General features: G+C 40.9%; 1 protein-coding gene across 1 annotated transcript in view; it reads right to left on the bottom strand.

Moving 5' to 3' along the window:
• Nucleotides 1-27,171, bottom strand: part of FBXL17 (F-box and leucine rich repeat protein 17) — a 533,662-nt gene that overhangs the window by 173,852 nt on the left and 332,639 nt on the right. The window contains exon 7 of the mRNA XM_002713874.5: nt 992-1,068. Coding sequence (XP_002713920.4) covers nt 992-1,068 — 77 coding nt within the window. The remainder of the gene's footprint in view (nt 1-991; nt 1,069-27,171) is intronic.

The following is a 27,171-nucleotide window of genomic DNA, read 5'->3' on the forward strand; positions in this document are numbered from 1 at the left end:
AGGTTTTAGAGAGTTACTGTAGCTCACTGCCAAACCACGAGATAACAACAAGGCAAGACAGGAATATTAAAACACTCCTTTTGCAAGGCAGAATTTGTAAAAAAAAAAAATCCATAAATGCAGAAACATGGGTAAGTCCATATAAGGCACATGCATCACCTTCAAAAACTAAACTAAGCAATATTTTGAATTTAAGTATTTTAAAGAAACTTTTTAAAATTATAGCTTTAGTAGAATTTTCTTCCCAGTGATGTAACTGGAGCTGATAAAATACAATTCTCTTCCCCAGGACAGATGGTCAGCACGGACATCCTCAGATTGGAGTCATTTACTAGCATATGTCAAAGCCAACTACAACAGCATAATGAGTTATTAATTTCCCCCAAGGTAGAAAACATATCCTCAAATTTAAATGAACAAACCAAAAAATCAGGAAAGAGAACAGGAAGCCATTTCACTCTGTTATAAAGTCAAATATCGAGTTAAAACTCTGTATTTAGGTTAAATACAGAAACTGATGAGAAAAAAATAAAGAAATCTGAGCAAAAAGGAAAGTTCTCAACACTTCAAAGAATTTAAAGCATTGACAAGTTTGGCATTTGGAATGTCAACAGAAATGCATTTGACATGGCATTAGATGAAGTAAATCAACAATGTAGTCATTTTCTTAGTCGAAATAATTATATCAAACATTTAATTGTCCTGGAATTTATTTTCGCTGGATAGCTCTTTGGGCCACACTTTCTAATCCTGTGAGACGGTATACACACATGTGCATTGCACATGCATGTGTGTGATACATGGCAATGAACTGACGTGCACATCCACTTAATTCTGGTTCTTAGTTTATGATTTCCTGCCTTTTTTTAAAAATTCAGTATGATCAGAATCAGCGTAAATAAAGACAGTCTTGATTCTTTTGAAAGAACCTTTGGATGCTTTTGTAACGTCTTACTCCTGAGAAGAAGTAGGGCGACGGCTCGTTACATACCATAATCTGTGATTTTACAGGACACCAGATACAGCTCTTTCAGGTTTTGTCCTTCCTTCGCAATGACCTCCACACACCTGAAACGCACACAGAAAGTGGTGAGTTACACTAATGCATTTCAAGTTAAATTAGCAAGGGTTTGGCCACAAGTATAACAGGAAGAGGTCAGCGTTTGATGAATGCCATGGCTCTCTTCTTTCAACAAACCTCTTTCAAGGTGTTTCAGGAAAAGGTATTATATTCCCTGCTTTAAACTCAAGTGGCTCTAATACCTAAATGGATTTAATTAAATATATTTATGACTAGATTATCTTTGAAAACCGAAGAGATGAAAAAGAGATATTCCTGTAAGATTTCATTTCACATTTGATAATAAAACATTAGTAAACAGATGCCAAACGATGAATTATGTCATGTATATAGTAAAATAACATAAAAGTAATTCTGATAAAACCACAGAACATAAATGAACAGTCTTTATAGGTGGTTGGTCATATTATTGCTCATAATTCAACAATCAATGCTGAAGTTTCAGAACACTGAAATACACACAAGTTTGGGTGTAAAATTTTATTCAACACAAAACAAAATCATATTTACTATAACTTTCTATGAAAATGGAAGAGAAATTTGTACACATAGGAACCTGAACATCTTTTACGTTAAAATGCTTTTTTCTTAATATTTTCAACGAATTGTTGTGTAGATTTAAGCCATCTTGATAATATAGCTATGAAAGGTAATATTTAAAATCTTTTTCTGGTTTCACTTAAGTTAAAAGGTTTTCGAATGGTGCACTCTGCTCTAATAGCCCTAGTGGAACACAGTACAGAATTGAATGAACTTTAAAAATAATGATTAACGACACTATTCATTTTGTGGCTGAGCTCCCTATAATATCAGAAAACCTGTACAGTCACACTGACACATAGGTATATGCACCCTTCGATGCAGCCTCGGTTTTAATCTTTATAAATAACAGTTAAGTAAAAGGGTAAAAGCAAAAAGAGTCATTAACCTTTTCTAGGAAGTAAGGGATCAAGTAATTTGATACCTGTGTGTATAATCCATCAAAAAATTACTCAGTATTCATCTCTGTCTTTCGGATATTTTATTTGCTGTCTGGCTTATTTGTAGGTATCTTTATAAAATGTCAGAAAATTTTATGTAATTTTACTCCACATAATTCATTACTGAAGGTTAAATTAGTTATAGGGAGGACATATTCTTCTTTTAAAATATTTTTATGCAATTTTGCTTTAATGGAAAGATAAACATTCAAGTTTCCACAGGATAACAGAATAAATATTCCTTTTTTGGCTTTTAAAAAGATCTTTAGAACAACCTTTTAAAAAATTTATGATTAAAAATGGTTAAGCTTTTCCAGGACTACAGCAGTAACACAATGCAATTATAATTGAAACAGATTATTGTGAAGGAAATTTTTAAAACCTGATTTCATGTCATTTGGAATCAGTATAACATTTGTAAAAAAAAATGAGAAAATTTAAAAACCAAAATGAATGACAGACAAGAACCATGTTCTATTTAGTATTCAAACAACTAATTTTTATATGCCAAAAATATAAAGGCCCTAGATGATCACAAAATCCTAATAGTTAAGAAAAAAACTGGCTACTTTCTTCACTACAAAAGATGGATCTCATTCTCCTTCACCCACCAAAAAAATGAGCAGGCCCAATATTTTCCTTAGCCCCCTGGGATCATTAAGTGTACTTTGTCCCCATGCACTATGGAAATAGTCAAAAATGCTGGCTCTTATATTTAAGGGAAAAAAAATCTCTAAATAAAAATCCTACTTGTGTTCCTTCCACTTGACCCCATCCATATATCAGATATGCTACAAGCACACAGGAACATTAAAGACACACAGAGAAGATGGCAAACAGCAAATGACACAAAATTGATTTCACCATGAAGCCAAATCAAATGCTGCTTCCTAGGCAAAAAAGAGCCAGAATTTATGAAACATCAGATAATCAACCACCAGGTGAAGACTGATGAAAGCCATGAGCACCAGGTTTCCTCCCTTCATGATGGAAGACATTCCGGGAGGTGCAGAAGCTGATGCATAAATATTAGCATAGTAGTTAGCCCACTTAGAGCTGGTACAGTAACCAGGAGATAACATGTGACCGGGGACTACGTGATAATAAAGATCTTTCAGGCAAAAAAGAAAAGAGAAATATAAGGGAAAATGCACTGCACTTTTACAAAGGATCCCCTAGGAATTTTGTTCTGCTGTTGAAAGTCCGGTTACAGGACAGTTTCCAAACATTCTTAATTGTCCTGTAACCACAGTCCTGTGCTAGAAGCTAGGCACAATAGACAACTACTTCTTGAGTAAGAATTCATGGAGAAAAAAAAAAAAAAAAAGAAGATTCCTTGGAACATCTGTATGTGAAGTTTCATAACACTCTCCGATGTGCTAAGTGAGAGAAATTCCAAGCTCTGAAACGCTTCGGATAATGTTAAAACACAACATGGAGTGGTTGAAATAAATGGTTACAAACAGCTGTTGTTCCGAGTTTTGAAAGGGGATGAGCTTTGTGTGATCCTGCTCCTGCCACTTGGTGGGAATGGAACCACCACCTCACGCCCCTGGTTGGCGTCTGAAGCCCTGGGATCCCAGGCAGCGAGCGGTAGGAGCAGGTTATGATGGAAGCCCCTGGGTGGTGACTGTCCTCTCTCCTGTAAAACGTTTCGAGTCCTCTTCTCAAACGTACTACCAGGAAGCACCGTGACGTGACGCCAGTCTGTGAAGTACACTGACTCCACTCTGTTTCTCAGAGAGTCTTGGCTCTCATCATGATCTTCAGTCGGAGTGATGCCCAGCTCCCTCCCTGAGTGTGTGTATGCGGAAAGCAAATCTTGGTGATTAAGGAGTGTTGTTAAATGCTACCAACACAACAGAGGAATGCTTGCAAAATGATAATCTGCACGTGGGAAGGGCGGTGGTAGAGCCAGAGATGGCATTTAAAACCTCTGCTTCTCCATCCACTTTCCTGCTCACAGAGAGCACATAGGAGAATGCTCATTCATCGCGGTGATAAGTTACAGCTTTGCCCTCCAGGGCAGGCTATGAGTCTTGAAGCTCAGAATCTAGAATTAAAAAAATTCTCATTCCTCTCTCCACCCCTTGTCCCCACCATCCCTAAGGACAAACCTCAGAATTTCATATGACCAACATTCTCTATGGGTCAGTACATTTCAAGGCTTCCCGCTTCATGCATGACAACATAAGGAATTACAAAACTCAGGAGAAGAACTATATCCTCAGGGACAGTAGCAATCTATACGATTATGAAGGAGAAATTCATAATATGGGAAAATGGCAGAGCAGAAAAATGCAGAAGAATATCAAATATCGTTAAGGCAGCCCACGCTCAGCAAGCGTGGTTCAGCCTACCAAGCTGTCCTCTCGGATTCTGAGAAAGAAGAGATGTGTGTTAACAAGAAGGAGCACAGAACCGAGGGGCATCCAGCCTCGCCTCACCTCCGGGGAGTGACCGCTTACCCCTGTGGGGCCCTGCCTCACGGATCTCTGCAACATGAGGGTCCACACGAGAAAAGTCTCAGAGCAAGTGTCCTGGGTCCACCGAAACTATTTGAGCTTACTCTAAATTCTAAATAGCCTCCCCTCAGGTTATTTTCATGCTTTTATGTTCTGGCATGTGTCAGAAGAGAATTAAAAAAAAATGCTACCATTGTGAATTCTTGAGCAACGGCTGTTGAGAATATATATATATATACACACACACACACACACACACACATATATATATATATATATATGTGTGTGTGTACACAGTCTTCTAGAAACAAAAAAAGGCCAGAAAACCTGCTCCAAAGCATTCAGAGAATCTAGAATTATTTTTATAATAATGTAATTTTATGCTTACCTGCTTTTGAGAATGTTCTAAAATGCACCTGAAACATCTGACGAAATGTGAAAAGCAACAGAAAGGTTACTTTTGTGAGCTATATGGGAATTTTTTTTCCCAAAGACAATAAGGCATTACTTAGTTTCAGTGGAGGGAAAATCTGTCTCCTTCGCAATAAATTCCTAATCACCTGATTTATGTGAAGGGTAAAGGTTAATGAATTAAGCTGTGTAAGCTTCAAAACTATCAAAGGAATTCAAAAGAGTCTTGAATTATGGAAAACAATGGCCTATTCTACATACATACCAAATTTTTATGTTTTGTGTCTCCCACTCAAAAGCTGGAACATGGCATTAGTGACAATTGAAAAGAACTAATGAGGAGATATGACTACACTGCTTGCAAGAGGAGTGTCCTAGGAGACCTTGTTACTGTTTGTGATGTGCTTCAAACCCAAAAGAAGCTAATTGGAGCTGCCAGACACTGGTTTGCAAATCTCACTTTAAAGGACAGGCTCAATCACCTCAGAGGTGTGAAAAGAAATGTCGCCATTAGAGACGCATTAGTATGTGGCTTGGTGAATTTCTAAATAAACTCTAGGATGTTCTTTCCTTAAGTCACTTTCATATGTGAATAATAGGTCCACCTTTAAGCAGGGGGGAAAGGACGCAATAAGACAGAAACAATCACAAAGATTTAAAACGGGAAAGCGTGAAAAGTACTGTGAAGTAATTGGTGCGTCAGTGCAACTGGGGAACCAGGTATGCTTAAGGTGGAATAAACCAGTAGTTCACATCTCAGAACTCCTGAAGTGCAAATACATCATAAAAGTAATCTAATTGGGATTTTTAGAAATAAAACTTCATTTTCATCATCTCTTAAAACTAAAGAAGCCAAGCAAGCAAACCAATGTTGTATAGATTGTTAAAGTGGATAGAGGTATAAGAGGCTGTAAGATATACACACATACACACACATGAAGAAGGAATCAAAAGGGATTATACGGTCTAAAGAGAGCAACAGGGGAGCAAACTTAGTCCAGTTAGTGCCATGGAAACACCCTGAAAAACTCATACAGGGGTCATTTAAATGAGAGCAGAGGTCACCAACGCACAATGTGGCATCTTGCACGATGAATAATGGTATCTGAGTGATTTTCCTAAAGCTTCAGATCTAGTTTTACTGAAGAGTCCAGTCCCAGCGGAGTAAATGAATGGGCATGATTCACAAATACACCTGCTTCCGGGAGATGCACAGCACACGAGATTTCTATGTGCAAAAACCAGAGATACGTTTACAGGTTCACATTTATGAGATGAGTCAAATCAAGGGCCTGTTAATAGAACATGTCCCCTCATTACCTCAGAATACAATTTTATTTTTGAGCACTACATATTTTTCTAGTAGCAGGATTCCTATACTTTTCAGAAAGAGCATGCAACAGTGATTTTTATCCCTAAGTAAAACGACACATGTGAGATTATTTGATGAAAGTGGTAGGTGGAGGTGGCATCAGAGCGGTGTGTTGAGTGCACTTCGTGTTTCATGGTCTGCTTTCTTGTAAATGCTCTTCAGTTCAAACCCATTAACAACATAACACCAAATACACTCTGCAGTCAACTTTGCACATAAACTTCTCAAGATATCCTAAGGGCTGGCATTGTGGCACAGTAAGTTAAAGCCCTGGCCTGCAGTGTCGGCATCCCATATGTGATCTGGTTCAAGCCCTGGCTGCTCCACTTCCGATCCAGCTCCCTGCTGATGCGTCTGGGAAAGCAGCAGAGGACGGCCCAGGTCCTTGGGCCCCTGCACCCACATGGTAGACACAGAAGAAACTCCTGGCTCCTGGCTTCAGATCAGCTCAGCTCTGGCTGTTGGGCCATTTGGGGAGTGAACCAGCAGAAGGAAGACCTCTCTCTGTCTCTACCTCTCTATAAATCTGCCTTTCAAATAAATAAAATAAATCTTTTAAAGAAAAGATATTCTCAAAGAAGAGGTGTTTGCTGCAAGAAAGATCTGTTTTAAAGGCTGACTTGCAATTAAAACAGTAAAGCGTTTGCTTGAAACATTTTCTTAATATACCACAGAGGCAAAGACTGGGAGTGATATCGAAAGCATCACCAGCTCCACCAGTTAACAACAATTAGCTTGACACGCTCATTAAGTTCCCACTGACCAAACGCTATTCTCTGGAAAGTCCAGTATCTGATGACTGAATCTGAAGTTAATCCCAGAATTTGCTTACAAGGTGGCGGGTTGATGCCCATTTTGCCACACAGGAAGGTGAAGAAAGGTTACCAAATGGGAACAGCAGTGTTGCGCCATTACTGTTGTCAAGAAGAAGAAGCCTACAAGCAAAATCCTTGTTGAAACCTCAGCTCTGCAGGGTGCACCTTTGCCAACAGTGGAGTCGCCATCTGACCGGAAGGAGGAACGGATGTTGTCACCGGCTCCCACTTCGGGGCCACCCTGTCATAACTAACACTGGGCAGCATTCGTGACTGAGAGAGTAACACAACAAAATAGTACTTTCTAATGTATTCAGCAATGGCCATCCCAAAACAGCTGTTACGAAACAGTTCATCTATGTGCTTTCATCGGAGTGTTTCTTAGGAAATTTTAAAATTTTTCAGATAGAACAAAGCCTGCAATATTTTAAAGTGTACATTCTCTTTAAGCAACTAAGAAACGAGGTGATTAAAGATATTTTTAAGGGGTAGGGATGGAGATTGCTCTAACGAGCTTGTGATGAACATGGTTGTACCTTTAATATTTCGGGCACCTTAAAAGTCATGTTTTTTATTTCAGTCATTGCTTATCATTTTGTTACAACTAAACATTAGGTAACAAGCTGAGCTGACTTTGTGGAAGTATTCCACAGGATATGTAAGGACAGGACAGCACTCAGCTTTTTATTTATTTACTGAATTACTGCAGTTTTGTGTATAAACTATATTTTAGAAACATTAAAAATACAGCCAAGAAATCAAAAGATTATAAAATGGTGAACATAATACATAGAATCCTGGTGGAGCAAATGCTGTTTATTTTTATTGTTATTGTTGACACTAATGATCCTTTCTAGGTGCAGAAAAAATTGACATTATTATCTCTGGAGCTACCAAAGATCAACGGAAGACTATTTCAAGAGTAAAGAAAATGCTAGAAAGAAAGGAAAGAACAAAAATGAAAAAGAAGACTTCCTAATTCATGAATTTATTCATTTCTCTATGGGAAAATAGTGGTTATGTTGAAATAGGAAACGTTAGGAAAACTCCTCCTGCTGTTAAGTTTTTTGGGGACCCCAGCAAGCAGAAGCCCCTAGCTTAGAGGAGCCCAGGCACTGCACAACATTGATGCAGGCAAGGCCCATGCTGTTCTTGAAGCAGTCTGGCACATTCTGATACAGTGGGCAGAGGAGAAGGTTATATCACTCTATGTTTAACAAAATGCAGAATGTGGAAGCAAAAGTCCAGGCCCTTAGAACACACACACACACACACACACACACACACAGAGAAACATACAAATACACAAGGCTGGGGTCCAGTTTTGTGAACTGTTAGTTGCCACACCTTTCCTGAGAAAAGGACAAAATTCTGGTAATGCCAAACTTCCCTGTGTCAAAAGTAGTAAATAAGAACCTCAATAAATCAAGCTGGCAATGTCTGAAAAAGCCATGCAGGGTTTTAAAAAGAGTCCAGGTGAGTGCTGTGGACTTTTGGTGGAATGCAAAACTTGTGAATGGTGATAATCTCCCTGCCCGCCTCCCCCCATGTACCCTCACTGCTGTTAAGTGCACATTTTCTAGAAAACATTTTGCTTTATGTTCACTTTCCACTTTAAAGGACAAAGCGAAACTATTTGGGCGGCATCTGAAAGCACTTCGATGAGATTCCAGGCAGCACTCCCCTGAAGAGTTAAGCAAGTCCTCCCTGGAAGACAGCCCCGGCTCTGCTTTGTAGTGACTAATTGCATCCTTAACCCCTGGGCGCTGGGAGCTGGCCTGTGCTTCAATACTGGTTTTGTGATACAGCCAGAGACGGATGTTCCACACAGCCCTCCCATGACCTGCGCAGCCATGGAGGCAACTCAAGACTAGACGCTGACAAAAGGTGGCCTTCTCGTGGGGGAAGGCCCAGCGCCTGTTTTTGGGTAAGCCAGATCCTCAGAAGACTGTAAAACACAGGAGGTAAAGACAATTTATAAAAGTTAAGAGAATGATTTCTCGCTTCAGCGAACAATGACACTAAACATCCTGATGTAGCACTCAAAATTTAATTTGAGAAAACAATTTTAGCATTATGAAATAACAAAAAAAAAGATAGAGTTGTAAGATGCAATGAAGGGGGCTCCTAGTTAGACAGCTAACATCACATACAAAGGACAGCGGGTCAGCAGCTCCATTGCCAATGGTTCCCTTTGTCATTCATTTCTGAGCCCAAAAACTTCCTGGATGGATAGAAAACTAACCAAAGAAAAAAATTTTTTTTGACAGGCAGAGTGGACAGTGAGAGAGACAGACAGAGAGAAAGGTCTTCCTTTGCCGTTGGTTCACCCTCCAATGGCCGCTGGGGCCGGCACACTGCTGATCCAAAGCCAGGAGCCAGGTGCTTCTCCTGGTCTCCCATGGGGTGCAGGGTCCAAGTACTTGGGCCATCCTTCACTGCCTTCCCAGGCCACAGCAGAGAGCTGGCCTGGAAGAGGGGCAACCGGGACAGAATCCGGCGCCCCGGCCAGGACTAGAACCCGGTGTGCCGGCGCTGCAGGCAGAGGATTAGCCAAGTTGAGCCGCGGCTCTGGCAAAGAAAATTTACAGGTGGTTCTCGGTAGCGACTGTGTAAAATTAATCAATCCTGCGACCAGGAAAACAGAAGAGTCAAGGCTCCTTGGGAGTTCCTACGAGGCAGAGGTTGGGGAAGGAGTTGAGGATTGGGGAGCAGGCAGTGGACAAGGTGGGGACATCGAGTCACTGGGGGAAAGCAGAGAGATCACCGGGGCTTGGGGAGGTGGGGCCGCTCCTTCAGTGTGGCCTTGCTGGCTCTCAGCTGGCTGAACTCTGACCCCTCTGAGGCTTCAGGATGACCACTGCTGCGTACATAAAATCCGCCCTCGGGGCTCAGCCCCGCCACCGCCTTACTCCCATTGCCCGCACGGTGTTCTGTGTTAACGTCAGGTCCCAGCTGAACCATCTTTGCAGGAAAGGGAGGCAGTGGGTCAAGTTTGCTTGTTCTGGACATTATGTTTACCCACAGGCAACCCTTTACAGTTAAAAACATCTACAGTTTCTTCCTACTCTCTCCCTCTCTTCTCTCCCCATTCCTTCTCTCTCTCCCTTTCCCTCCTTCCTGCCCCCTCCTTTAAAACAACAACTTATTTTAGCAAATGACAAAAAGGGGCGGCAACTGAGAATTCTCTTAGGAAAACTGCGCAGCTCACACTTTTTAAATTCCAAAGGAAGGATGATCGCTGGTAAGAGTTAATTTCTGTTTATCTGAAGGAAAGAGAGACGAAGTCCTCAGCATACTCTTCCTAACATTCAAGTAAATGTGCTAGGATGAGAGTTGGAAATTTCAAGGAAAGCCTACTGATTCCTACTTAGCTTCTCTGGCTATCAGGATAGTTTAATGATTGCTGACACTAAAAGTCCATTTGTCTATAAGAATATATTTCTAAACACTTCTTTCTGAACTGCTTAATTTATCCAACAATGTAAAGACTTGCTTATAAATAATTTAATTTATAATAAAAGAAGTATGCACTTTTGTGTGTGTGTGCATATATGGATGCACATTTATAAATACAATCCTTAAAAATACCTTGTTCCTTTATCAATACTGTCATTATATCAACACACAATTGTTGTAAGTGCACTACATAAAGGGATTTAGGGGACTCGTTCCTGAAATATCTATTTATTTATTTATTTTGACAGGCAGAGTGGACAGTGAGAGAGAGAGACAGAGAGAAAGGTCTTCCTTTGCCGTTGGTTCACCCTCCAATGGCCGCCGCGGCTGGCGCGCTGCGGCCGGCGCACCGCGCTAATCCGATGGCAGGAGCCGGGAGCCAGGTGCTTTTCCTGGTCTCCCATGGGGTGCAGGGCCCAAGCACCTGGGCCATCCTCCACTGCACTCCCTGGCCACAGCAGAGAGCTGGCCTGGAAGAGGGGCAACCAGGACAGAATCCGGCACCCCTCCTGAAATATCATAATCAGTAAAATCCAGTCTGCTTGTTTGGACCAGCCACCAGTCTATTCCCTGTGAAAAGAAAACACATCTCTTTGTTCATAGCGAGAGTGGTGAAAAGCTAATGAAACCAGTGCGTAGGGCTGATGGAAACCGTAGGGGGGAAGCATTACCCATTTTCTCCTTTGCAGAAAGTTGCAAAAGCAAGGCAGTGAGTAAACATGAAGGAAGGAGCGGGCACACTGCACCATTTGTTTCAGACTGCGCACCTCTGCAGGCAGCATCGCAGTCTGGCAGCCAGCAGACCCAGCAACACTCCCAACCCCAGGACTCGGCTTGACAGGATTTTTAAAGAGAAATCAAGATGAACAGTGCATCTCCCTGGCTATTTCTAAATGCTCCACAGTTGATTATTACACTTACTGCTCTGTCTGCATAACCAACAAACCATGGGGGAAAATGGAGCAGCCGTCACTATTTCTGCTCCATACAGAAAACACTTCTCCCGAGTACCGAACTCAAGGAGGGGACCCGTTCTGGCACTCTGAGGAAGAAACGGGGCTGAGCGGCTGGGCGGACACACTTCATACTTTTCTGAAGTCACGAGTGGAATACAGAAGCCAGAGCAACACCAGGCTGTTGGAAGGGATGGCAAGTAAACGTGCTTGGAGCCCACTGGCCAGGCTTGTACTTTTGTGAGTCCCAAGGGTGCCATGAATTCTGCCCTGGTAATGGTTAAGGTTTTATGGAAAAACAAAGTTAAAGCATAAATTCCTTTTTGGGATCTTTTATTGAAAGGTAAGCACAGGGTCATCAGATACACAACACGCTGAGGTCACTGGGCCACATTTGAGGCTTTGGGAAGAGGAATGGTAATTCAATGTCACAGTGAAAAAGGTGAAAAACTGTAAAAGGAAGTCAGGGAGTGTGATGCACACTCAGGAGAGCACTGGCTGAATTAGGGGGTTGATTTAAGCTTACGGGGAGGATACTGTCGAGGGGAAATAATATATTCATGTACTACATAATTACTAAGGGACCTAAATTTCTTTTATTTGTTTACTTACATCCAGCCTTATTTTACTAGGAATGTGTTTAAAACTATACAAGAAGTATTTGTGACAGGCAGGGAAGTAGAAAAAGAATGAAGTGTGGGAGACACTCACCCTGAAGGGATTCACAGAATTCAGACCTGAGAAACTTCCACACGTGGGACAAGATTCTGGAATAAGCTTTCAAGAACCGAAGAACAGAAAGGAGGAGGATTACTGATGAGATTGAAAGTGGCAATGAGCTTTCAGAAGCATCTGATGTTCAACAGCGCTGCAAAGCCTAGGAATGCTTGAGGCATTTCTGGGGGAGCTTTCTGACGTCTCAAGAAAACATCTGAATATTCTGCACAATTTAGAAAAGCTAATCCCGTTTCTTAATAATGTCATTGGGGATTCAATCCATGAGCAACTGGCCTTTCAGAAAGGCTAAATAAAAAAAAAGGAATTAGAAAGTATTACTGTGCAAGGTTAGTAACAATACAATTACAAAATAGAGATGGTATTTAGCTACATCAGAATTTTTACTAAATTTTTTTGTTTCAGGAAGGTAAATATATCAGTGATGCTCAGAGTGTCAAAACTCTTATGTGTGTGTGTGTGTGTGTGTATGTGTCCAATACTTCTAATACCCAAGTGAGGAATATAATTCAATTTCTTGGGAGTCCCTTCTGTAAAATGGCTATCACAATATTCCCCTTTCAAGGATTTTGTGTAAGTGATAATGTCTGCGAAGATACTTTTAGTCATTCAGCAAACATTCAGTAACACCTACTGCAACATTAACTGGCCACAAAGATGGATAAGACAAATCTCTTCCTGAAGGGAATTCGCAATCTCGTGGACTTTAACATCGTCCACAAGAAAAAGAGTGGAATAGAACAGTACTTCCCAAAGTGCACTTTTCAGAAAACTAGCATTCTGGGGACTTTAATAGTTGACATATGCAAGAAAGAAAGAAATATATGCTCCGATAAGTTTGTGTTAAATCTAGGCCATACTACAGAAGCCAGCATGGAAAAAAAATGCCTGGAGTAGGCTCCATAAGAGTCCCCAAAGATGTTGGGTCCTAACTCACGGAACCTAGAAATGGTGCCTTATCTGGAGAAACAGAAGTCTCTGCAGTTGTGCTTTTGCGATGGGGAGACTTGGTTCTGGCTTATCTGGATGGACCCTAAATGCACCACAAGTGCACTTGCACGAGAGCAGCAGAGGAGGACCTGGTGTGGACAGACAGAAGACAGTGTTAGCACAGAGGCGGAAACTGGGGCCATACGGCCGCAAAGGAAGGCACCAGGGTGACCACCAGAAGCTGGAAAGAAAAGAGACTGTCCAGGGGCTGGTGCTGTAGAACAGCGGGCTAAGCCGTCACCTGTGATGCCGGCATTCCACATGGGCACGGGTTTGTGTCCCAGCTGCTCCACTTCCAATCCAGCTCCCTGCTACTGTGCCTGGGAAAGCAAGAGAAGATGACCCAAGTACCTGGGCCCCTGCCACCCAGGTGAGACCTTGAGTAAAGCTCTGGGCTCCTGGCTGCAGCCCAGCCCAGCCCTAGTCGTTGTAGACATTTGGAGAGTGAATCCTGCCTGGTGGATGGAAGAGTTCTCTCTCTCTCTGTTCTCCCCTTTCTCTCTGTTACCTTGTCTTCCAAGCAAATAAATGATTCATTTAAAAATGAACAGGAAGATACTGTTTCCTTGAAGAGGCTGGTTTTGAGTTTCTATCTTCCACAATGGAAAAAAAAAATAAAATAACATCTAAAAAATTAATTTATCTTTTTAGAAAAGTAGAGGGGCTGGCACTGTGGTATAATGGGTAAAGTTGCTACCTGCAGTGCTGGCATCCCATATGGGTGCTGGTTCACGTCCCGGCTGTTCCACTTCCAATCCAGCTCTCTGCTGTGGCCTGGGAAGGCGTGGAAGATGGCCCAAGTGCTTGGGCTCCTACACCCTCATGGGAGACCTGGAAGAACCTCCTGGCTCCTGGCTTCGGATCAGCTCAGCTCTGGCTGTTGTGGCCATTTTAGGAGTGAACTAGTGGAAGGAAGACCTCTCTCTCTCCCTCTGCCTCTCTGTATCTCTGCCTTTCAAATAAATAAATAAATAAATCTTTAAAAAAAAAAGTAGAGAGACAGAGAGAAAGAGGGAGGAGAGGGAGGAGGGAGAAGGAAGGAGGAGAAGGAGAAGGAGAGAAGGAGAAGAGAGAAGAGAGATCTCCCATCCACTGGGAGATCCCAAAACACTCCTAGCTGGGGGAGACCAAAGCCTGGAACACAAAACTGGTGTCTTACGTGGGTGAGAGGCCCAAGTATGCACATCAGCAGGAAGCTGAAGTCAGGAGTGGAGCTGGGACTGGGACTCAGGCACTCCGATATGGGATGTGGGCACCCAAAGCAGCTCTAAGAGCTGCACCAAACACTTGCCCTGGTTTTTGTGATTTTTCAGCTGTGAAGCTGGGATTTGTTACAGCAGTCACAGGAAGCTAACACAGTGCCTAAACACTGTTACTGAGCTAATCACACAGTCACACACATGGTACTCGGGAATTTGGTTTATAAAGGCAATAAGCAAATTGCAACTAAGGTGATAATAATTAGTACAAACTTTTAAGTTATTGTGTTAGAGACTAAAAAAAGGAAAATACCATGTCTTCATCTTGAATTAGAATACATTCAAAAAAGGTTGTATTCTTAACTTGTTTAGAATAAAAACTCATTTTCCCCCAACATTTTATTATGGAAAATTTCAAGCAAAAAATTGAAGGAATTGTGCAGAGAAATGTATTATGTACCACTTAGATTATAAATAACATTTTGCTAGATCTACTTTACCACAGATGTATCCATCTGTCTATCTATCGCTATATGAGGATACTTCAAATGTTTGTGGAAAAACAGAATTAAAAGATTATTTGGGTGCAAAAAAATTTTTTAAATCATGCATAAGTTTTTTATGTATTTTCCATGAACTTTCTGAAGATCCCTTGTACTTCACGGAAGACAGTACATAATGTTGTGATATACTACTTATCTATCAGGAAGAGAATTTTTAAAATTTTTAAGTTGTCAAAAACTGTTAGGACACCACCTCAGACAGCAAATCGTAAAAGCAAAATAAGATGAACCTCTCAATGGGGGGAAAGAAATTTTTTTCTTTTACTATTTTTTGTAACTTTATTTACCTATTTATTTGATAAAGTTGTATACATGTTTAAATCAACTGCCCAATTTTAAGAAACATGAAGCCCATTAATTTTCATAGCTACATATAAGGGTGCTTGACACAGTTCATGGAAATGAAATTGGAAACTAAGTTTACTTTGTGCAAAACAATTTTGAAATCTGAGCATTAAAAATACGTATTATGAAAAAACTGAATTGACAAAAAAGTTTGTACTACAATAGACTCATCTTTTAATTCCACTTTTCATGAACTTTTTCAGGTACCCCATACATGCAGTAAGTCTGCACTGAAACATACTGCAGTCCTGGAAGTTTTCCAAGGAACAGAGTAATGGGGAGACCAAGTATCAAGGTTGACCTCTAGACATACATAAACACGGGGCAAAAAAGGCGAAATAAAATCTACACTGACAGTGTATCTTTTGTCACTCCATTATATATTTAATTTGTGTGTCACAAAAGTGATTCACTGAAGCGACCAAAGTCAAGTACTTAAAGAACTCTTTGTAAACACGGCTTGCCAACAGGATCAAGGGAAGAAGCAGTCACAAATCTTTCAAAGTATACAGCTAAGTTAAGGCTCAAGACATAAAAGTTTGTGATAAGCCAAACTAAGACTGCCAAGTACACTCTAGGTTTTTGTATTTGAAGATTTCTAGTAATCTGAAAAGCTTTATTGATATATAAAAATAACTTGAAAATACTAATGGCTTTTGACATATCAGTATAATCTTCATAAAACCAAAGTCCAGTATTTAATGAAAGATCCTATATTTTATTTCATAAAGAGTAAGAATTCTAAGAGCATATATATTTTCATTTGATTAATATTTTAAAAGTGGAAACCACTTAGAAATGACTGCAAAGTTTTCAATGGTATGGAAACTTTTAAAATTTGACAGGTACAGAAGCAAAGACAGAGATGACAATGGAGAGAGAGAAAGAAAGTGGGAGGGAGGGTTTCTTTCACAAATGCCCAAACGAGCTGGAACAGGGAAGGGCCCATGCCAGGAACAAAATACTTAATCCAAGTTTCCTACATATGGGAAGCAGAAACCCAACCATTTGAGCCATCACCACTTCTTCCCAGAGTTTGCACTGGCAAGAAACTGGAGTTAGGAGCTAGAGCCAGGTATAGAACCTAGGTACTGCAATATGGGACCTGAGCATCTTAACTCGAGGCTAAATGTCCACTTCTATATAAAAAGTTTTAAAATCATTTTACACTTTATATTATTCAATTCTACCATATAACTTTTAAAACATCCAAACTATTTTTTAAGGTATATTTAATACCAACCCCAAGGTGTTCGTTGGTTAACATGGGAGTAATTTCATCTTCTCTCTGCTCTTCACGACGACAGGCATTTCTAAGCAGTGAAACTACTACTATTCATGGGGACCTTCCACCCAATACATATACACAATTTTCTATTTTTATTTATTTATTTGAAAGACACGGTGACGAGGCAGGAGGGAGGAATCTTCCGTCCACTGGTTTAATCCCCAAATGCCTACAACAGCCAGGGCGGGACCAGGCCCAAATCAGGGTCCAGGAGCTGCATCTGGGTCCTTTATATCTGTGGCAAACTTACCCAAGTATTGGGCCATCATCTGACAGCTCCCAGATACATAAGCAGGAAGGTGGATGGGAAGTGGAGGCAGGCCTCAATCCCACGCACTGAGATCTGTGACATGAGACGTGAGTGTCTCGCATGACAGCTTCACCCACTGTGCCACAGTGCCTACCCCATTGTTTCTATATATACATATATACACATATATAAGGCATGGAATGTGACCCAAATTATCATTTCTCTTGCAATTTACAACAAGGGATCTCTCTATAGGTCATGTTATTTATATTTTTCTTCTAAGAACATGGATTAGCATTAACATCCCCAAATAAATGTGAGAGAGAATAAAGTCATGTGTAATGCAAGCATCAATACAGAGCAGACATCTATGCATTTAAAAATCTCTAGTTTCACCAATGCCAAACATGAACCACAAAGAAACATTCAGAATTACTTGGGGGAGAAGAAAGCTTACATCAGCCAGCAGTCTGCGTATTCCCGCCAATGGGGTGACCATATTTGTTACGGAACTTGGCTTCCACCAAGAGGATGCCCAGCCATCCTCTGTCCTCAGCCAGGCACCGAATCTGTAAACCTGAGATTTTGTTGCTTATTCCAGGCCAGACTAAAGTGTGCAGAAACCACGGGGTCCTGGGTGAAAAATGTTTCCTCTTGCATCTGTGATGTCATTTGAAACAACAACGAAACCCCACCACACTGTACAATTAATGAAAGGAAGACCAACATCTAATTTGTTCCAAGTTTTCTGTGCTCTCCTTCTCCTGTAGCCACACCAGGCACCTGCCTGTGCCTGCTCTGCCTCACATTAACCCAAAGAACACCTGATCCTGCGGCAACTGCCTGCTGCTCTGCGGGAATCACTACACTCCAGTTAAACGGACCAAGAGGATTTTGCCACTTCCTCTGTGTGTGTGTGTGTGTGCAAATTTTGTCTCTCATCCATTATAAGGCCTTTTGGTCCATATACTCTGCATAATTCTGTCTGACTTGGTGCACTGAACAAATCTGCTACACGGACAGTTTCTCAAAATAGGAAACCTCTTGTGTACTGAAGACCTCACCAGAGTCACAGATAGGCCGCCTGGCCGATTTCGCATGGTTTTCTCAGGGCTTTCAATAAACATTTGAATTCGAATGTTTTTAGATCCTAATCATAGTCCCCTCCATTTCCTAATGTTATATGTAATGCATTTTACATTTACATTCTATGCCTGGCCCCTTTACGCATTCAAGTTTGCAATCCCTGGAACTACCTTAGATATTGCCTCCATGTGGGTTTAAAAACCATTGATTAAGACCCAAGTATTTGGCTCTTCTCTGAGCGCGTGTTGCTCCTGACAGGTGGTTTTCCCTTTGCTGTTGTGATCACTGTTTGGGCAGTCATCATCCTGACCTGACTTGCAGTTATGGCCTGCCTTGTCCTACTACCATTCATCACATAGCCAGTGACAGCATGGCCTGTGTTTTAGTCCTCTTTGATGAGGTACCCTAGACAGGTTTGCTGAGTGAATGACTGATGGATTGGTGCAAGTTGAGAATACAAATCATGCCATTAGACATACCTGACACTCAGAACAAAATCACTGAATGCATCTCTTTTATTAAGGTCATTTCAACCACACAGGTCATTATTTTTAGGCATAAAGATTGGATTACTTGTGATTATGAAGAGAAATACCTATGCAAAACCTTTCCAATAAAAGCTATGAAAAGCGTTTAGTAACAAAAATGCAGATAGACTGACAGAGAGAAAAAAACCACACATGTAGATCCTAAGGTTTAAAAATATAAATCGGGGTCAATGTTGTAGCACAGAAGTTAATCCCCTGCTTGCCATGCGGGTATCCCAGAATGGAGTGCTGGTTTGAATCCTGGCTGCTCCACTTCCATTGCAGCTCCCTGCTAATGCACCTGAGAAGGCAATGGATCATGGACAAAGTACTTGGGCCCCTGCTACCCACATGTGAGACCTGGATGAAGTTCCTGGGTCCTGGTCTCAGCTGGGCTCAGCTCTGGCTGTCAGTTATTTGGAGAATAAACTGGAGAATGGAAGATTTCTCTCTCTCTCTCCCTTTGCCTTTCAAAATAAATACATAAATCTTATATATATATATATATACACACACACACACACACTAGAATAAAAATGTGTAATGGAAATCTGAACGGTATTCTGCTGAATTATTTCCAGTAAACATGTCTTCTGTACTTGCTAAGCCAAACAGATTGAGAAGGCAATGTTCACATTCATTCTAGTCTAAGCAAAGGAAGCAACAAAAGCTATAATAAATTTCGGAAAATATTATGGCTACTGAAAATTATACGTTGCCATTAATATCTAAAAGCTCACTTTACACTTCTTGATATTGAAAAAGAAACATTTACCGAAGGGAAGTAAATTTACTTTCCAGGAAAAGTTTTATTGTAGGGCAAGAAAAATACAATTTGTCAATGTGAGAGTAAATACCACAGTAAGAAAATATGGGTTTTACAAGGTCATTATTTTCATGGATGGTAGATGAGGTAAACAAAATAGTTCAAAAGTACTTTTTATTTTATTTAGCCCTTAACATATATTTGCTTACAGAATGAAGGCAGCGCGTTTCCTTCAGGGGCCTGGACCACATCTAACTCCAGTTTCATTCAGTGCCTGCAAGGGGCAGAAGAGCAGGCTGCCAGGTGCAAGGACCCGGCACTCTGGGGCCAGGGGAATCTCAACCTCCCCTGTGTCTCCCTTTCCTTATTTGTCCAGTGGACATAATAACAATATTGACTTCAAAGAGTCTTTGTAAGGAATAAAAGAAGTGATATGCATGTAAAATGTTTAGAGTATTCTTTTGTATAGATTGTATACACGCTATAGCTTTACTTCTTGCATTAAAATTTCCATTATCTCCACACATTATGTGCATTCTGATTTAATACAAACGACATACCAACACCACCTATGAAAACCAATAACTTGAATTTATTCAAGCCTCTAATTTATAAGAAATGTTATGGGGAGCAGGCAAGTAGCAAAACATATTCAATGGTACCATAAGAAGACAATCAGATAAATTCCGAATGTAGAATTGTTGTAGGACAAATGATTCATATTCTTTAACAAGTAATTGCAATGCAAAAAAGGGGGAAGAGGGGCCGGCACTGTGGCGTAGCAGGTAAAGCTGCTGCTTGCAGTTCTGGCATCCCATATGGGCGCCAGTTTGAGACCTGGCTGCTCCACTTCCCATTCAGCTCTCTGCTGTGGCCTGGGAAAGCAGTGGAAGATGGCCCAAGTTCTTGGGACCCTGCACCCATGTGGGAGACCTGGAGGAGGCGCCTGGCTCCTGGCTTTGGATCAGTGCAGCTCTGGACATTGCAGCCAATTGGGCAGTGAACCAGCAGATGGAAGACCTCTCTCTCTCTGTGTAACTCTGACTTTCAAATAAATAAATAAACTTTTTTAAAAAGGGGGGGAGTGCTAATCATTAAAAGAGAAGGGGTGTGTGTGTGTGTGTGTGTGTATTCATGTGTATTTTGAGACAGGAAAACTTAAACACCAGCTTCATATTAAATGACATGAAGAAATTGTTGTGGAGCTGATGTTGGGGGCATCCCAGATGGGCGCCAGTTTGAGTCCCGGCTGCTCCACTTCTGATCCAGCTGCCTGCTAAAATGCCTGGGAAAACAGCCGAGGCTCCTGCACCCACGTGGGAGACCCGGAAGAAGCTCATAGCTCCTGACTTTGGCCTGGCCCAGCCCCAGCCTTTTTGGCTATCTGGAGAGTGAACCAGTGGATGGGAGATCAATTTCTTTCTCTCTCTCTCTCTGTAACTCGTTCAAATAAATAAAATGAATTTAAAAAAACAAAAGAAATTGTTGTTAATAACAACAATAGATATAACCAAAATAATAACAAATGGTAATGTGTCTGAAATTTAAGTTACAATATCCTAAGGGGAAATAAAAGCCGGCAGTGGGGGGTGAGATGAGATCAATGAATGAAATAATAATGGCAAAATGTTGGTACCTGTGCTTGGGTTCATTATATGACTCTTTGTCTGGAATTTTCCACGACAAATGTTAAACTTTAAAAGTTCATTATCCTATAAACTTAACACAGTTTGCCCTCCAAACTGTCTAGTTCAATCATGTCTGTTGTTTTACTTGTACAGTTTAATTCAAGGTTGTAATAAATGATGAGATGTGAAAGTGAGAAAGAGGTAATTATTTCTATCAAACTACACTGAATGCTTCGTGTATCCTTGATAAAGGCAAGTCTCTGAAAAGATGCTTTGACTAGGTGTGAGATGACTATAAAGTTTAGGGGATGTAAAAGCTCAAGATTTAGCAGGATGCTACACTTAAATTTCTTCACAAGTGTCCTAGAGCTTACTCGAATGGCTGGAAAACCAGGAGATCTTGATGATGTGCCGGGGTGTGGTTTACGTCAAGACTTGACTCAGCTCCTTCACAGTAAAAGGTCTCAGGCCTTCAGCCGAAAATTTGTGAATAAACGGACATTTATAGTTTTCATGATGTAAATTCATCAAAGATTTTATCTTGTAATTCCTCCTTGCTTTATCACTAATTAAAAAAAGATGAATCCCTATCAAAGCAGAAAAGAGTGGCTTTTACAGCCTTGGTAGGTGGTTGTTGTTGTTTAATGAACGTTTTTGGACCCCATGTTAAGTTAATAATTGAGTCTGAAAGCCAATTCTGCTTTAGAATTCTTTTCAAAATACTGCTTCAACTATTTACATTAACTAATTCATAAGATAAAATTAAGGCCATATAAATTGAGAACAGCACAGGCTGTTTCACAGTTTTAATAATGAAGATCATATGAGCACAACCACGGCTTCAATAAAGATAACCTAGAGGCTAGAGGCCTTTTCCAATGGCAAAAAGCTGTGCTTTGCATTTGATTAAAATCAAATTTTACAATAAAATGTACTTTATATCAACTAGACTTAGTAAATACTATGGCTATGGCTCGATACTTAACTGTAAATGTTGATTTTAGCTCAATTTAAGAACTGAGATATCTTTCAACTTTGCTCTGAATGGAAAAACGATGCCTTAAATGTTTCTTCCTCAAAGCAGAGTTATGTAAAATCTTAAAAGACGTTATTATAAAAAGCCAGGATTTAAGGAACTTTCCCATCAGTCCTATGGCGAGCATTTGGCCTAGAAGTTAAGACACCACGAAGCTGCCTCCTGTATCTTGCCTGCATTAAATACCTGGCTTCCTTCTAACGCAGACCGTGGGAAGCAGCAGTAATGGCTCAAGCCATTGAGTTCCTGCTACCCCGAACGAGCTCCTGGCTCTGGGCTTCTGCCCTGCTCCGCCGTAACAGTTGTGGGCATCTGGGGAGTGAACCAGCAAACAGAACATCTCTTTCTCTCTGCCACTCTCTGCCTGTAAAAACATTTATCCGTCTTCATATTGCACAGATAAGCACTATCACAATTCTCGATGTTATTCATATACTTTGGGGGAAACAGTGAGATCACAGAAAGCTACCCCAAATCTTGGTCTCTATTCCAATAAACCGAAGTAGGAAAAAAAATTCTACTCAATTTTCATCTCAATAAAATCTATTTTGCTATAAATTTGATTTAATTATAGCCCCCTTCTCAAAGCTGCTAGAAAACATAACAAAGAAGCAAATCAGCATAAATGAATACATAATTAGTGCCTAAAGCTCCATGCCAGATTCCTCCTCATCATAAATTAAAAAATGACATTGTTGGGTTGTTTATTTAAAAGTAGTAAAAATGTTGAAGCCCATTATTTTGTATTTTGGAAAAACAAAACAGAACATTTTGTATAATAGTTTCTATAAAGCAAACTTTCAAAATTGTAAGAACTCAATATTTAGGTGGAATAAAACGTTGGGCCACTCCTAAGCACTGAGAAATCAGACACCGTCGCTTCCAAAAAGCACAGGGCTGTCCTCGCTGCTCTTTGGGAGCCCACCCCAAACAGTCACTGGTGTGAGACTCCGACCATGTGCAGCCTGTACCTCACCTGAGGAGCAGTGCACTCACAGAAGGACCCTGCGGACTCGCAGTTGTCAATGCTCACGCTTTGCTCAAGGAAGGATCTGGGGAAACATACACTTGGCAGAGGCATAACTGAAAAAAACCATTCTCCAGTGTGGTGTAGGATCGTTCATTCCTTTTTTATTATTATTATTTTTATTTTTTGGACAGGCAGAGTTAGACAGTGAGAGAGAGAGAGACACACAGAGAAAGGTCTTCCTTCCGTTGGTTTACCCTACAAATGGCCGCTACAGGCGGGGCGGTGCGCTGTACCAATCCTAAGCCAGGAGCCAGGTGCTTCTGGTCTCCCATGCAGGTGCAGGGCCCGAGGACTTGGCCATCCTCCACTGCCCTCCCTGGCCACAGCAGAGAGCTGGACTGGAAGAGGAACAACCAGGACAGAATCCGGCACCCCAACTGGGACTAGAACCCAGGGTGTCAACGCCGCAGACAGAGGATTAGCCTATTGAGCCGCGGCGCCGGCAGGATCATTCATTCCTTAATTCACCACCACATATGATCTAGGTTAATACTGGATCCTACTGATGACAGGGTGAACAGAACCAAGAGAACTTTCAATGGGTACGTCCTGTGACTCAGAAATGAGATTTCTGCAAACATAAATAGGATAAACTAAGTAAATTACGGTATTCAGATACAACCCTATAATAAAATACTTCTTTAACCAGTAAAAATTACAAAACATACTGTCAACTTTAAAAGAAAGCCACAAAGTAGTATGCATAATATGGGCCTTCCAACATAATTATTTATATTTGCTATATATGCTTAAATTGATTTGGATTTTTTTTTTTTTTTTTTTGGACAGGCAGAGTGGACAGTGAGAGAGAGAGAGACAGAGAGAAAGGTCTTCCTTTTGCCCGTTGGTTCACCCTCCAATGGCTGCTGCAGCCGGCGCACCGTGCTGATCCGATGGCAGGAGCCAGGTACTTCTCCTGGTCTCCCACGGGGTGCAGGGCCCAAGCACTTGGGCCATCCTCCACTGCCCTCCCTGGCCACAGCAGAGAGCTGGCCTGGAAGAGGGGCAACCGGGACAGAAACTGGCGCCCCGACCGGGACTAGAACCCGGTGTGCCAGCACCGCAAGGTGGAGGATTAGCCTAGTGAGCCGTGGCGCCAGCCGTGATTTGGATTTAATACTTTTGTATCTTTCAAAAAAATTTTTAAAAATTAAGAGAGAACTTGTGAGGCTTTGTGGCCAGGAGGTATTAACTATGAAAGATGACTGAGATGTTAAATATGCAAGAACATAAAGAGTGAGTGCAGACTTGGTAGTGCTGGAGTGACTGGTTTAGAGATACTGAACAAAAAGCAGCTATTAAAAATCATAATGAAGAATCCATAATAGGAAGTATAATAGCGAAGAATCTGGAATCAAAGCTGTTGGTTAATTCTGTTTTCTGTCTTGTGATGTGTGAGAGTATTTCAAAAAATTTGCAGGGAAAAGGAATTAAAAGGTGAGTTTCAGAAAAATTTTGAAATCTATACACAGTTTTTGCGTATGTCCATTTCAATCACATATTCTGTGGACAAAAAAATAAAGACCCCTTGTATGCACGCAGTCCACAGTTTTTGAAGATTCATTGATTTCTTTGAAAGGAGGAGCGACAGGGAGCAAGAGAGAGATCTTCCTTAACAGCCAAGGTTGGGCCAGACTGAAGCCAGGAACCTGGCAGTCCATCTGGGTCTCCCACATGGCAGGCAGGAGCCCGAGAATTTAGGGTATCTTCTACTGTTTTCCTGGCACATTAGCAGGAAGCTGGATGGCAAGTGGAGCAGCCAGCACTTGAACTGGCACTCCTCTATGGGATGCTGGCATGGCAAGCAGCAGCTTAATCCACTGTGCCACAACACCCGCCCCTCTCCACAAAGGCTTTTGTACCAAAATTAACATATTTCAGTTTCATTTTTCCACAAACTTTCTGAAGTGCCCTCATGTTACCTCGGAGCAGGCTGTTTAGCCTCTGTGATTGATCACCTTAATAACAAAATGGAAATAATGACTTCATGGGCTTCTTACGGACATCAAACAGTACAATATATCCAGAGTGGCTCATATTCATACATGGTGGTAATGTAATCGGTAGCTATTATTATACTTTATAATCTCAACATCAGAAAAAATATATGCGTAAATATTTAAGAGGGTTTTCCCTTAGTATTAAATATTAATATTCATAAGAATAACATGAGAATGTTCCCCTTCCAACAAAAGAAGCTCGTGTTGAATCACTTTTCAGGACTGGGTACTTATAAAGAATTTCTCACATGACACTGCACTTGTCAAGTCCAAACCATGCTAACATTGCTCAGCTATGACACTAACCTTTCCTTTAGATAACCCCAAATTCTGAAATTCAATTTCCTCCTAACATTTTATTATGAAAATCTAAAGATACAGAGAAGTTGAAAGAATTTTCTAGTAAACCCCTTTATCATCTAACTATGCTTGTCTTATCATTTAGCTATTCATCTATTCATCCATCTTAAGTTAAGCCCTTTATTATGAGATAACTGTGGATGTACGTGCAGTTGGAATAAATAATACAACGATGTCATGTGCCCATTCTCCAGTTCCCACCTCCTTGCAGAACGACAGACTATCACACAGGGTATGGACACGGATGCATTTGCTTTCCCACAAGGATCCCTTCCAGTGCCCTTCACAGCCCTGCTCACTCCCCTCCCATGCCTATCCCCTCCCTACCCCAGGTCACCTCTAATCTGTCCTTGATCTGCAGAGCTTTGTCAGTTACAGACGGCTACAGAAATGCAATCCTATCCTATGAGAGAACTTTTTGTAGGTAACTTTTCCATGTTACTTGTGGAGACCCATGGTTTTCCTTTTGCTTATTCAGCACACTTTTCTGGAGGTACGTCAAGGCTGTTGCCCGTGTTAACAGTCAGTTTTGATTGTCGAGTAGTATTCCATGGTAGCAGGTACTGCAATGTGTTTAACCATTCACCTATTACAGGAGATCTGAGTCGTTTCCAGATTTTGGCTACCTGGAATAAAGCTGCCATGTGTATTAACGTACAGACTTTTTTCTTCATTTTTTCTGGAATAAATTACAGGGAGTTCATTGTTGGGCTAAATGGTAGTTGCGTATCTAGTTTGTAAAGAAACTTTTCCTCAGTGAAATATCATTTGATTTTTTAACTAGCAAGGAATGCTCCTGTTTCTTCACATCCTCCACAGCACTTAGTCTTGTGACAAAATTTTATTTTAGCCACACAAAGAGGTGTGCAATAAAATCTCAATTGTTGTTTTAATCTGCATTTCCCTAATGGCTCACGATACCAGACATCTATACAAGTGCTTAAATTTTTCATCTATGTTCAGTGAAATGCTTCTCTTTTCTTTTACTACCCATTTCCTAATTGAATTGTTCCTTTCTACCATTGAGTTTTTAGAGGATTTTAATGTTCTAGACATTTGAAATGTATTTTTCCCACTCTGCAGCTCGTTCTTTAATTTTATTTTTAAAGGTCTTTCACATAATAGATGTTTAATTCTGATGAAGCCAAATTTGTTAAGTTTCCTTTTATGGATCATGCTTTGGGTGTCAAGCCTAGGAATTATGTATAGGCCTGGCGCTAAATCCTGAAGGCTTTCTCCCATTTTGTCCTAAATATGTGGTCCTTTTGAGTTTCTGTACAAGGTGACTGGCTGAAGTTTACTTTTTTTTTTTTTTGGTTCTACAATATCCAATTTCCCCAGCATCATTTATTGAAAAGATTTCTTCTCTCTGTTCAGTGTCACACAGTCTAGCCTGCCGTAACTGTCTTTTTTTAAATTAATTAATTAATTTGAAAGTCAGAGCTACAGAGAAAGAGAGGCAGAGGCAGAGGGAGAGGAATCTTCCATTTGCAAGTTCACTCCTCAAATGGCCTCAGTGGCTGGAGCTGGGATCCAGGAGCCTCTTCCAGGTCTCCCATGTGGGTGCAGGGATCCAAGCACTCAGGCTATCTTCTACTGCTTTCCCAGGCACATTAGCAGAGAGCTGGATTGGAAACGGAGCAGCCTGGACTCTAACTGGTGCCCACATGGGATGCTGGAGCCGAAGGTGGTGGCTTTATCTACTATGCCACAGCACTGGCCCGTGAAACTGAGTAGACTTGACTCCTCCCAGTTTATTATTGATCAAAATTGTTTTACATATTCTATTTCCTTCGATGTTTCATGTTTTAGAATAGTCTGATTTATAACAA

Source organism: Oryctolagus cuniculus, chromosome 14 (assembly GCF_964237555.1).
Source record: "Oryctolagus cuniculus chromosome 14, mOryCun1.1, whole genome shotgun sequence".
In the NCBI taxonomy this organism is placed as follows: Eukaryota; Metazoa; Chordata; class Mammalia; order Lagomorpha; family Leporidae; genus Oryctolagus; species Oryctolagus cuniculus.